At 53.2% G+C, this 12,955-nt stretch overlaps 3 protein-coding genes across 3 annotated transcripts; 1 reads left to right on the top strand and 2 right to left on the bottom strand.

Moving 5' to 3' along the window:
* Positions 1–178: 178 nt before the first annotated feature.
* On the bottom strand, positions 179–3,441 carry COCMIDRAFT_95030 (uncharacterized protein; the record flags this gene model as incomplete). The annotated part of the gene is made up of 5 exons (XM_007689651.1): positions 179–828; positions 878–1,431; positions 1,485–2,730; positions 2,823–3,233; positions 3,285–3,441. The coding sequence occupies 5 exons, from the start codon at positions 3,439–3,441 to the stop codon at positions 179–181; spliced, it is 3,018 nt and encodes a 1,005-aa protein (XP_007687841.1).
* A 516-nt stretch (positions 3,442–3,957) lies between these two features.
* COCMIDRAFT_36651 (uncharacterized protein) lies at positions 3,958–9,611 on the top strand (the record flags this gene model as incomplete). Its single annotated transcript, XM_007689629.1, has 6 exons — positions 3,958–4,090; positions 4,143–5,106; positions 5,702–7,293; positions 7,340–8,349; positions 8,398–8,751; positions 8,799–9,611. The coding sequence occupies 6 exons, from the start codon at positions 3,958–3,960 to the stop codon at positions 9,609–9,611; spliced, it is 4,866 nt and encodes a 1,621-aa protein (XP_007687819.1).
* Positions 9,612–9,827: 216 nt separating this feature from the next.
* Positions 9,828–11,495, bottom strand: COCMIDRAFT_5182 (uncharacterized protein; the record flags this gene model as incomplete). The annotated part of the gene is made up of 1 exon (XM_007689619.1): positions 9,828–11,495. The coding sequence occupies one exon, from the start codon at positions 11,493–11,495 to the stop codon at positions 9,828–9,830; it is 1,668 nt and encodes a 555-aa protein (XP_007687809.1).
* Positions 11,496–12,955: the final 1,460 nt, after the last annotated feature.

Genomic DNA, 12,955 nt, shown 5'->3' on the forward strand with positions numbered 1-12,955 from the left:
AATGGTATCATAAACCTAAACATGTCCAAAATTTGCCTTCTCCGTCCATGATTCTTTTGCTCTGAATCCCTTCAATATTACTTACTTCCATCGACACATAAACTCTCTTATCATACATATTCGAAAATTCCAGTAATCATAAAAGGTCGCAAACAAGCATGGATCCATTCCACCTCACTCAATCAGCCGCATTCCCGCCCGTCCCATCACCCCCTCCAAACCCCGCACCCCCAAACGACCCATCGCCAAATGATAGCATATCATGTGGCAAATACTCTAGATCCCAAGGCATCATATCCGCGCCAAGGAGCGACATATCGACGTCTTGGGTATCAATTACCATGTCCCCAAAGGCATGATCCGATGGGGCGTGAAACGTGGTAAAAGTGGGCGAGAAATCGTTTTGCGGGGGTGGAGGTTGCATTTGCGTAGGGCCACGCGTGAAAGGTTGTTGGGTGGCAATTGGGGTGCGGACTGCGGCGGGGGAATTGCCGGAGAAGGGAGAGTGTAGGTTTAGGAGGAGGTCGGCGTCTGAAACCATGACGGGGTCGGGGTTGGGCATGTTGCTGTAGGCTTGGTTGGTTGGAGGTGGGGGCATTGATGATGAGCTAAATCGTCCGATGCTTGATGTTGATGTTAAGGATTGGTGTGCCTCGAATTTGATAGGTGGATCTGATATCAAGGACGCTATGGAAGGTTGTGCGCTGGCTGGTGTTTGATGGACAGGCGGTTGCCTTGTGGTTCGACCTTCGCCGTTCTCGGAAGTGTACATGACGGCCACGTTTGTCGAAGGCGAGTTCATGGTTCCCGTAAGTGACCATCCTATCGCTACGCACGAGTTAATGAGATGTTCAAAATGTCGGGATGAGGTACATACCTTGACTAGGGTGCACCATTGGTGAGCCAGGCAACTTTGGAGATCGCGCGCCTTTCCTAATGGCAGCTGCCATCTTGGCAACATCTGCGTCCGAGTTCTGAGCTGTCAAGTATGTGCCCCAACTAAGCTTCCTTCTCCAGCCCGGACTAGTGAATGATGGTTCCGGTCTGGGTGCCTCCAAAGCGCTTTCCATCTCTTCCGCAGTGTAAAGCAGGGGATCGCAAACGCCCTTCGCCTTTTGATCGAGCACGGTCATGATGTACTTGACTCCTGCCCAATAGGTTTCGAGCGCCTTTAGAGCGCGGTAGCAACGTTGGTAATTTTGGTTGGCAGCAGACGCAAGCAGTGTGTGCTTGGCGGCAGTCTGCTTCTGTTCACGATCGTTGACGGAAGAACTGGTAGTGTCGAGACGGTCAAGCGAGTTGCCAATGGGTGCTTTCTGGTCATTGTCTTCATTTCGATTAGGGCTTGTAGGACGGGAATGGGGTTGAGACGATGCAGAGTGGATAGCTGTCTCCTTGAGAAAGGCACATGCAGCGATGTATATGGGCTGACTAAAACGGTGTTAGTTTAACCATTGAGACAGGTAGGGTATGGAAGCACAAACCTAGTAAACGGATTACCCATGCCAGTCTTCACATCTATAAGCTCCGTGAAAGCTAGTATATCGGCAACAGTCTTTGCAGAAGACATGGACAATTCTCGGCTATGATTGGATTGCGGCTGAGGCGTACCCTCGAAAGTTCTCAAGAGTGTCGGTTGGTGCAGTAGAACGATGAGCGTGTGGAACCAGCAGTGGAGCAACAAGAAGTTTGTTCCTTGGTTTAGCTTGACGTACTGTTGGAAGTTTACAGCATTGAAGTGTAGCTTAGGCGAGAGATTCTGATAAATGTTTGTCAGTCGGTCCTCCCAAACTCCTAACTGCTTGTGAAGTTCTGGCGTGACATCGGCAGCGCTTCTGATGCGGTTCAGCAAATCAGTCACGCGTCCATAGAGATGAATGACACGGATCAAGGCAGGGTAGGGCAGTGGCCATCCAGAAGAATCGACCTCGTCCAGAGAAGGGAAAGAAATTTCAATGTCGCGGTCCCGCAGGGTGACTGGACGCCCGGTGCCAGACGAGATGACTCGATCTAGGAAGAAGATTGACCAAAAAGTGTCCAATCTCTCACGCTCGGCCGCCCGCTGCTCTTGTTCTTCGGCACTTCTTTCACGGTTGTCTTGTGACGCAGACTGCTCCGATGGCCGCGGCTCTTCTAGGTTACTCTTGACCGAATTCGGCGTTGGTCCGTGGCGTCCTTCATACTTGAGACCTTCTACAGACTGCATTCCCAAATCTTGAGCCATGCGAATAGCTATTCCAAGATACATCCACAAGCCACTATCGCGGCTTGCACCGAATTCATCGTAGGCGAGGAGAAGAGCAGCTTGCACCACTGCCACACTGGGACATGGAAAGGCATCTGGAATTGCGGACTTTGCTCTTTGCGCAAATGCCTGACCATATTCCGAGGGTTGAAGCTTAGAGCTTTCATTCTCGCTGTCTTTGTGATCGTTGTTGTTGTTGCCCGTCAACATGGGATGTGTCGAGAAACGGGCCGCCAAGGCACAGACAGCATCTACAAGTATGGCATCCACTTGCTTCTCCTCCAAGTCGCGCATGAACCTTTCTCTTTGCAGAAACGGGAATGAGCAGCCGAGGTGGGCGAAGAAGACCTTGCAGAGATGGGTGATGAGCGGACTCGGAGACATAGACGAAGCGTCGTATACGGGTATCTCTATTGGGGTACGAGCTTCTTGTGCAGGTGGCGACCCCACAGAAGGCTGAGCAGGTGAGGATTCGACAATGTGCGCTGGTAAAGTCAGCAGCAGTTCCGGTTCAATTGTTCAGGTGATCGGTTTTGCACACGACAATATTTAACGCCTAACTCGGGGTGATACGTACGATCGGATGTAGTCTGCGCACTTCCATGTTGTTTCCCGCGCACCTTGACGACCATCTGCCTCAGGCCAGGCACAATGGCGGTGGGACCAAAGTACCGAAAATACGGCATCCTATTGCGCGTGCTCAAAGTTAGGCCGGAACTTCCAGTGGCGATATCCTGCTTGGGCGACGGATTAACGGTGCTGGAGTCAGAGGCCTGGGAGGTTGTGTGTGGAATAGACGGTCGCGTAAGCTGGGGATCGATAGGAGCCTCATTTTTCAGAGCCAGAGTGCTGCTGTTGGATACTGTGCTCGCTCGTCGGGAGGAAGCCTTTTTGCTATTCTTCTGTGCATCGCCCGGGCCATTGTCGTCGCCGTAGCCCGCGCACTCGTGCTTGTTTTGGGTACAAGTCCCACAAACCGGGCGCTCGCCTGTTGTACCATCAGCACCAATGGTTGTATTTTGGGTATGTTAGGCCTCACCGGAACAGCGCGTCTTCTTCTTCCGACATGTCAAGCAGGCCGAGTTGATGCGACGGCGCTTGGCATAGGGCCCGTCATGGTTGGTGACGAAGCGGATGGGCTTGGGCTGGGGCACGGCAGCATTCGCAGAGGCCGGCGGAGAGGCCGCTTGATTCATGAAAAGCAGAGTTTGAGGCCAGAGATGGGCGGAAGGGGCCGCATCAAAGGCGGAATGCGGGAATGCGGCGATGCAGGGGAGCAGGTGGTGGGTGGGGTAGCGACAGCCAGAAGCGCGTCAATGGCCGATCGGAGACGAGCCAGACCAGAGGGTGGAGAACATGCAGAGGGACGAGAAGCTGTGGGGAAGCAAGCGCATGTTCAGAGACGCCGGGGCGGGTCCATCGACTGAGGCTGCGACGACTGCTGGGAGGTGCAGGTATGTGCACTAAGTAGAGAGCATCCGAGAACCGAGAAGGGGTGGACGGGGGTGGTGAGGTGAGCGGTGGTGCGGCTTGCGTGTGCGCCGTGTGCGTGTGCGTGTGCGTGTGTGCGTGTGAAGCGGAGAACCCCAGATTTCATGGGGCGCTATGTCCACCGCCCGCTAAGGAAAAAAGTTGCCGCGCCGGCCTTATTCGACGTCCCATCATCGTCGGATATAACGCATACGCTGAAATCCATCCCATTCCCCGCCACCATGGAGTCGATCCGCCCAGCACTGGCAAAGATCCGCCTGCCTGCACCACAGCGAGCCTACAGCCGGCCGCTGCTGTGCCAATGTCTGCACACATCGCCGGCGCGGGGCGCTACGCCTCTGCCTCACCCGTCAGGTACGCACGGCTTTGCACCACATGTGCCTATTCACCCATTGACGCCACACAGTGCCCGGTCCACCACCTGAAACACCCCAGGCCCAACCTTCAGATGCAGCGCAACGGGTTGCGAGAAAGAGGCGGCAGGCCGACATGATGAAGCAGGCGCGCGAGATGCGCGAGTCCTACACCCCCTCCAACAAGCCAAAGAGCATGCTGGCCAAGCGCTTCTGGAAAGACGTCTCGGTCAAGGAGACGGATGGTGGCCTGCAGGTCTTCCTCGATCACCGCCCCGTCCGAATGCCCAACAAGCAGATCCTCACCGTCCCCGCCTCCAAGCCCCAGCTCGCCGCTGCCATTGCCCTCGAATGGGACCTTCTCATGAGCGCACAGCAGGCGCTCAAGAACGACTACATCCCCATGACCTCGCTGGCTGCGCGTGCCATTGATATCGAGGCGGCAGACAAGGCGGGGCAGTCCAACATCCGGAACGACATCCTCGCCTACTTCATGCGTGTGCTCGCTACCGATACACTGCTCTGCTGGGCACCCGAAAAGGTTATCAACGACACGCTGCAGGACGGAAAGACACTGCGCCAGATCCAGGAAGAGGTGGCTACGGGCATCATTGCACATCTCCAGACCCACGTGTTCCCTGGTGTCGAGATCAAGCCCACGCTTGACCCCAACTCCATCATTCCCGTGGAGCAGCCCAAGATGACGCAGGAAGTAATTCGCGGGTGGTGTGCAGGTCTCCCCGCCTATGAGCTTGCGGGGCTGGAGCGGGCAGTGCTGGCATCCAAGAGCCTGCTCGTCAGCGCACGGCTGGTGCATGAATGGAGCGAGGCATTTGCGCAATCACGGCCAGCCGCTGAGGCTAGTCGATTTGGCATCAACGAAGCGGCCGAGGCAAGCAGTTTGGAGGTCAAGTGGCAGACGGTGCAGTGGGGTGAAGTAGAAGACACACACGACGTTCAAAGTGAGGATCTGCGGCGACAACTAGGAAGTGCCATTATCTTAGTTAGTGGGAACGCGTCATAAGGTACCAGACGAGTGTTAGTTAGTGTATGTAACATAACACATCAATTGCTGTAGTCTATAGAAATCTTGGACGACCAGGACAGGACTTGATAGGCGGCGGCGGCGTGCAAAGCTCCGAGGCGCGTGATTGGCTGTCAGCACGCCCCAGGCACCGCCCGTTGTGGCTGTATGCACGTCGACGGCCATGATTGGCTGTCGTGGCTGATGTGGCTGGTGAACCCGCGCCTCTGACGAAACCCCAAGCTTGACGAGCGCCCCGCTATCAGTTTCCCTGGCCGCAAGCAAAGCCCAGACCCCTAAACGAAGTCTGGCTGTCCAGCACATACACAGTATATTCATCGATTGCATAGTCTATCTTTGCGCTGTGTCCTCAACTTCAATTGAACACCAAACCCACAAACACCCTCTCCGTCTTCTTTGCTGACATCCTACACGCGTCCTGCTGTATCTCTGGGCTGGTCGGCCAATCAAGCGGCTATGGAAGGGTAAGTGCTCGGCTCCAAGCCTGCCAGTCGCCATGGCGGGGATCAGTGTACAAGACACGGCTTGCGGCTCCCAAGGCTCATCGCTGACTGCCTACTTCTACAGGCACAAGCGCTCCAAGTCGGCCAGTGTGAAGAACCTCCTGTCCCGCGTGTCGTCAAAGCCCGACGGCGACACACCCGACCCTAGCGACAACTCTCCCCCAGGTTCAGCTACGTCGGCCACCTCACAGCACGCTGCCCAGATCAAAGGATACAACACGCCGGGACACGGCCGCAGTCTCTCCAAAAAGAACCCGCATCTTTCCACTAGCATGTCCGGTCCCGGTCCAAGCCAAGACGCACTCAGTCCCTCATCTCCCGGCATCCAGCAGACTCCTACATCTCCCACAAAGGCAACCTCAATCGAGCAGTCGGTGAAGCTGTTTAGAGTTTTTGAGTCGCTGCGAAATGGCGACACGGCAGCTATATCCCGCGCAATCCGGGAGCAATCGAGCCCAGCCGATGGCGAGAGCAGCCGGTCGTCGATACAGCTCCCTAATGCACGTACAGAGGGAACTTCAATTCTGCACTTAGCTATACAGTGCGCAGAGGTACCAGTAATTGAATTCGTCCTGTCAAATGCTACTGCATCGCCAGACTCACCCGTCGACATCAACGGCCGCGACCGCGATGGCAACACACCGCTCCACCTCGCTGCCATACTTGGCCGCACTGCAGTTGTGCGGATGCTACTTGATCAACCTGGCATCAACGACTCAGTAACCAACTACAACGGCCAAACCCCGTTAGATCTCGCCCGTACGCCAGATATTTTCCAGGCCCTGCAGCTGTCGCGGTCCATTTTCATCGACACGTACGTAAAAAAGATACAACAAATGGTCATATCAGGGGACATGGATGCGCTCGAGAAGATTCTCCAGGATAACCGGGTAAAGAGCACTCTCGATGTCAATGGCGGCGAGCTAGCGACCGACCCGGTTGTCGTTGACGCTGGAGGCACGCTTCTGCATGAAGCTGCAAAGAAAAAGGACGTCAAACTGGCTCAGCTGCTCTTATTGAATGGAGCCGACCCATTTCGCCGCGATCGCAAGGGTAAGCTTCCTCAGGATTACACCAAGGATGACCGTACCCGCGCAATCTTGAAGCGATCACCCGCTGCCGCAGCCGCACAAAGAGGAATACAGGAGAAGACCATTCTCGCCGGTGCACCACCAGGACAAGCAGCTGCAGAGGTTGGAATGGGCGTCAAGGAGTCGCGCGAGATGAAGGGGTACCTGAAGAAGTGGACAAATTATACGACTGGCTACAAATTGCGTTGGTTCGTCCTTGAAGATGGTGTGCTAAGCTACTACAAGCACCAAGATGATACGGGATCTGCATGCCGTGGTGCGATTAACATGCGCATCGCCAAGCTGTACATGGATCCCCAAGACAAGCAGCGCTTTGAGATTCAAGGCAAGTCGTCTGTAAAGTACCATCTCAAGGCAAACCATCAAGTCGAGGCCAAACGATGGTATTGGGCATTGAACAACGCGATCCAATGGGCCAAGGACGAAGCGCGCGAAGAAGAAAAGCGGGCTACTCAGGACCAAGAGATGCTCAAGCAGGCCAAGATTGAGCAGATCAAGGGTGAGGGTGACTCTTCCAGCCTTGGGAGCTCCAAGATAGTCAGCAGCTCCAAGCAGCACCCAACCAGTAAGTTGCTCTAGAAGAGGTCTCTCTACATACTAACATATCCCAGCATCCAATCTAAACATTCCTTTAAACAACGTCGATGCCACATCTTCACGAACTGCGGTCAGTGTCACAGAAGACCCTGGTAGCGTCTATGAGCCTAGCATGCACAGCCAGGGTCTTGATAGACTGGTCAGTCACATGGGAACAGCGACTGTTGCCGGCGATGATGACGACGAAGACGAGTATGGGGACGATTCGAGCAGTCATGAGATGAAGCCGCAGAGCAAGGATGCCTTCAACATTACTGCGCAGTCCGCCAAGCTACAGCTTGATTTGTTGACATCTGTTTCTGCAGCACTGCAGACAGAAAAGGAACGATCACCCAATATGCAGATTTCTGACCCTATGATGCTGCAAGCGCTGGCCTCGTATGAATCAGCCATTGGCAACCTCAAAGGACTCATCGGAGATCTTCTCAGAATTTCCAGGGACCGTGATGCTTACTGGCAATACCGACTAGATCGCGAAGCCAATGTGCGTCGCATGTGGGAAGAGAGCATGGCCAAGGTCGCAAAGGAACAAGAAGAGCTTGAGAATAGGATAGGCGAGTCGGAGGAAAAGCGGCGAAAACAGAAAAAAGCACTTCGGGAAGCGTTGGAAGGCTTTGAGAAGATTGAAGCTGGAACACAAGCAAAGCAAGACGAAGATGAATTCGCTGATGCACAAGAAGACGGTGTGCAGGAAAAGGAGGCGACAGCGCCCGCAGGCGCATCCACCCAAAAGCAGAAGATTAAGAAAAAGTCCACCCTGGCAGACATTGCAGCCCACATTTCCGACTCTGAGTCTGAAGATGACGAAGAGTTCTTCGATGCAATCGGTGCTGGCGAAGTCGAGGTTGTGGAGATGCCCGCTCCCAGCGCTCCTAAAGAGGTGGAAAGCAGTGCCCCAGACTCTTCCGAAGATCCATTGGAGAGAAAGTCTATGGAAATCGCCACTGCGTGGGCAGGCTATGAAGATGGTCCACGAAAGCGACTGGCAATGGACGCAGATGACAGGCCGAAGATTTCACTTTGGGTATGTTCAATGTCGCTACCACTTTACATAATACTGACGACTGGCTAGGGAATTCTCAAGTCCATGATTGGCAAGGACATGACCAAGATGACGCTGCCGGTATCCTTCAACGAGCCAACATCACTACTCCAACGTGTGGCGGAGGATATGGAATACACTGATCTTCTCGACACGGCTGCCGAACGATCAGACTCCACAGAACGACTGCTTTATGTCGCTGCGTTTGCGGCTTCCGAATATGCCTCTACTATTGGGCGTGTTGCTAAGCCTTTCAATCCTCTCCTTGCTGAGACTTATGAGTACGCCAGACCAGACAAGGGCTATCGCTTCTTCATTGAGCAGGTCAGCCATCATCCACCCATTGGAGCTGCTTTTGCAGAGGCGAAGAAATGGGATTACTATGTAGGTTCTAAAATTGAAACTATGAAGCATCATCTGACAATATGCAGGGTGAGTCGGCGGTTAAGTCAAAGTTCTACGGCAAATCCTTCGACATCAATCCACTGGGTACCTGGTTCCTGCGCCTGCGACCCACTGCAACAGGTGGAAAAGAGGAAATGTACACGTGGAAGAAGGTCACATCTACTGTCATCGGTATCATTACCGGAAACCCCGTCATCGATAATTACGGTCTCATGGAAATCACCAACTGGACTACCGGGGAGAAGTGCTTGCTGGATTTCAAACCTCGTGGCTGGAAAGCTTCTTCAGCATACCAGGTTGTCGGAAAAGTCATGGATGCAGAAGGCCGAGTGCGCTGGAGCATCGGCGGGCGATGGAATGACAAGATCTACGCTAGATTCACCCCCGGCTTTGAGGATGCAGACATTGACAAGGGCGGTAAGCCGTCAAAACACGACGACAACAAGGCTTTCCTCGTTTGGCAGTGCCACGAGCGTCCAGCTGGTATACCCTTCAATCTTACTCCTTTTGTCGTGACGCTCAACGCCATCAACGATAAGTTGCGCCCAATCATTGCCCCAACAGACACGCGACTCCGGCCTGATCAGCGCGCCATGGAAGATGGCGAGTACGACTTTGCGGCCACGGAAAAGAACCGCGTAGAAGAGAAGCAGCGTGCTACAAGGCGGCAGCGAGAGGCAGAGGGTAAAGAGTTCCAGCCCAGATGGTTTACCAAGGGCACGTGCGAGATTACCGGTGAGGAGTACTGGGTTTTTAACCACGAGTACTGGAAGATCAGAGACCGTGTTGCAAAGGGTGAAACGTCATGGGGTGAGGCCGGTTTGGAAGATATTTTTTAGAACTTGTTCTATTCGTAGGGTTTCGCTTGGTAAAAGACGTTAGAGTTGTAATTTCAATAATACACAAGAACTCTTGGATCACTAAAGACGTTGATCATATCGCAGTGTTGTACCTGCATAATGAAAGTATATCCCCCCTCCCCCAGCCTCCCGAGACTAAAACCACATGAACACCCAAACACACCCCAGCCCAATCCACCACTTCTCCCCCAACCCTTACAAGTTCCTAACCGGAACATTTCTCTCCAAATACCCAAACCACCTCGGCACCGTCCTCCCCATATCCTCTCTCCCGCCTTCCCCTCTCATCAAATCCTCAATCGCACTCGCCCACCTCACCAACTTCCCCTCTGACCACGCACCCCCCATAATCCCCAGTCCAAACGGCATTCCCGTTTCCTCGCCCACGCCCACCGGCACCGTAACCATCGGATACCCCGCCTGCGCCGCAACCTGATACGTCTGTCCTACATCCGCGGGTACCAACAACGCATCTATCTTGCGTCCCTCATGCGTAAGAGCAGCATCGATGCCCTCCTCGCGCGTGGTGCGCTGGATGAAAGACAGGGCCTGATAATACGTTTCGTCCATGACACCCCGTGTTTCCAGGGATGCGAGAAAGCCGTCTTGGCCGGAGAAAAACGCGGGGATACCGCCGGGCCATGCGTGTCCTCCTTCGGTACCGTCGTTGGCGTAGTTGTACGCGACGATATCTTCGAGGCTGCGGATGGATGTGTTTTCGAGAGAGGAAAGGTACGTGCGGATGTTGTTGTAGAAATCGGTTTTGACGACTGTGTATTCGGATTCGTTGGGGAAGCCGCGCGTGGTGCCGTAGTCCCAGTTCCAGCCGGAGGGGGAGATGATGGTGCGGTAATGGGGAAGCTCGGTGGTGTTGAGGATTGTTGCACCAGAGGAACGGAGAAGGGTGAGGAGGGAGAGGAGGTGGGGTTTTTGAGATGGTGGAGTGTGGATCCAGAAGGTGTTCCAGGGGAGGCCGAAGGTTGCGGTTGAGAGGGCAGAGGCGTTGGAGAGGAAGGATGTGTAGCCGGCTTTGGGCGTTTTGCCTTCTTGGGCGGAGGTGTAGTTGTCGTGCGGGTCTATGCCGTAGATTGCGTCGAGGGCGTAGGTGGCGTCGCGGACAGTGCGGGCGAAGGTGCCGATGGTGTCTTGATGGATGCTTTCTGGGATTACGCCCGCGCGAGAGGTGAGGCCTACCGTGGGTTTGATGCCAACGAGGGAGTTGCGTTCTGCGGGGTTGATGACGCTGCCATCGGTTTCGGTGCCTGGTGGTGTGTCAATGTTGGATCGGAGATGGATCTTTGAGGACTTGAGCTTACCTAGTGAGAAAGTAACGATGTTCGCAGCTACTGCTGCTGCACTTCCTGTACTACTTCCCCCAGGATTGACGGTTAGATTGTAAGGACTTCTCGCTTGACCACCTCTTGCCGAGTACCCTTCGGAATAGTTGTTCGATCGCATATCAGCCCATTCAGACATGGTTGCTTTGCCCATCAGAAGAGCGCCTGCTTCCCGTAACTTTGCAACAACATGCGCATCTCGAGGTACCACGCTTCCCATTAGCATCCAGCTTCCTGCCGTAGTCTCCATCCGGTCTTTGGTCGCAATGTTGTCTTTGACAATGTATGGTATACCGTGTAGTGGGCCTCGCACGTGACCAGCAGTACGCTCAGCGTCAAGTGCTATGGCTATCTTCTCGGCATCTGGATTGAGTTCCATGATCGAACTAATATATTTGTCGACTTGGTGTATTCTGTCAAGACAGCACCTGAGGAGATGGACAGATGTGATGGTTCCAGCATTCAGGTACTCTTGCAATTGGTCGATGGTGGCTTCTTCAAGCGTGATTCCTTTACATTTCGGCATTGGAAACAATGCAGAGGTGTTTGCTGCATCTTCGTGTGGAAAGAAGAAGGGAAAGGGTTGTTGTAGTGGATCGGTGTTCAGTACACATGTCGTATTTTGCTCCCCGCCGACGCATGCTGCCCCTAGTGTCGTGCTGAGGCCAAGGATGGATAAGAAGGCTGCGAACATGTCGATGACAACTGTTTGTATCGATTGAAGAATGTGATATATTTCTCGCTGTTTTATGAACAGCAGTCGTCCTGTTGGCTGTAGGCTCTTATAGTTGCTTTTTATCAAGCGGTTCCGAGGCAACAGGAAATGCGTATCTTGCTTGCCTACATAGTACGGGTGGACATTGCCGAGTAATTCACTGGAGGAAGGAGTCTGTGCCAATTTTCAATCTACATCTAACGGTTCCTTGGGTCATCGTCGCTGTGTGCGATGCTCAACGTTGCAGAAGCGAACACGTACTGTGACGTCATCAGCATCGGATTCAGTTGTGTTGTTGAGTTTGTGTAACGTTGTCTCACTACCGATGCCAGCTACAGGCTATTCTACTACGAAGCAGAATTAATGTCATTATGCGGTATTCCCTTTGGCATTAATTGTGACTACTCGGACGGGATATGTTTAGTTAGGCAAGTATGTTAACCGCTCTTATGCAATGGTCACGACATCGCTAGTAGTCTACCCCACACAGAGTATGATGACGGCGGCTCAAACCTCAGCAGAGGTAAGTAAGTCCATGCCAACCTTGCTCGAGGCGCCCACTTCCCGTATCTTGTTTTTACTTTGAGCCATGTTATATGTTGGCTCGATGAGATTACAAAAGTCTTGCTTTTGCCAATCTACTTGGATCTGATTGCACCAGGCTATTCTTGCTAATAACACACTATCAGGAAAGTCCCTCAATCAGAACTCAGCATACTTTCAGGCCGAGAAAAATGAGGCCGATTAAAGTGAATACGTGGCCATCACTCTGGTGCTTTGATGAAAACTCCATTAGTCACGGAAGTTGACGGGCAAAAACGACGCACAAGGGATTTCACTATCTTCAACCCCCAAACCTCCAACGCGAGTATACTCAGTCCTGGCTATCTTTTTTTTCTCGAAGATATCTGTATGTTTACTCTCATCTTCCCGCAATGCATTGTCAGATGGTGCGCGGACGGAAAACTCTGTCTACATCTCAGAATATAACCCAATCTTCGCCCTAGCAAAATCTTTCAATTGTCAGACAGTCAAAGTCTCTGGACCCTTGGCCGACTGGCTAAATCATCTTCTTCAACCTGACAAGAGGCTAAAAAGGACTTAAAATCATCACGAACCTCTCCATAGGAGTCTAGCATACCATTAAAACGACCTCTATCGGCGCCCCCGACTCAAGGATATCCGCTGATCTCTCTTCACTCCATCCCCAAATCAACGGCAATATTTCCATAGATGGTATCGCGCTTTTCATAACACACCGCCAAGCGCTG

Source organism: Bipolaris oryzae (assembly GCF_000523455.1).
Source record: "Bipolaris oryzae ATCC 44560 unplaced genomic scaffold scaffold_62, whole genome shotgun sequence".
Lineage (NCBI taxonomy): Eukaryota > Fungi > Ascomycota > Dothideomycetes > Pleosporales > Pleosporaceae > Bipolaris > Bipolaris oryzae.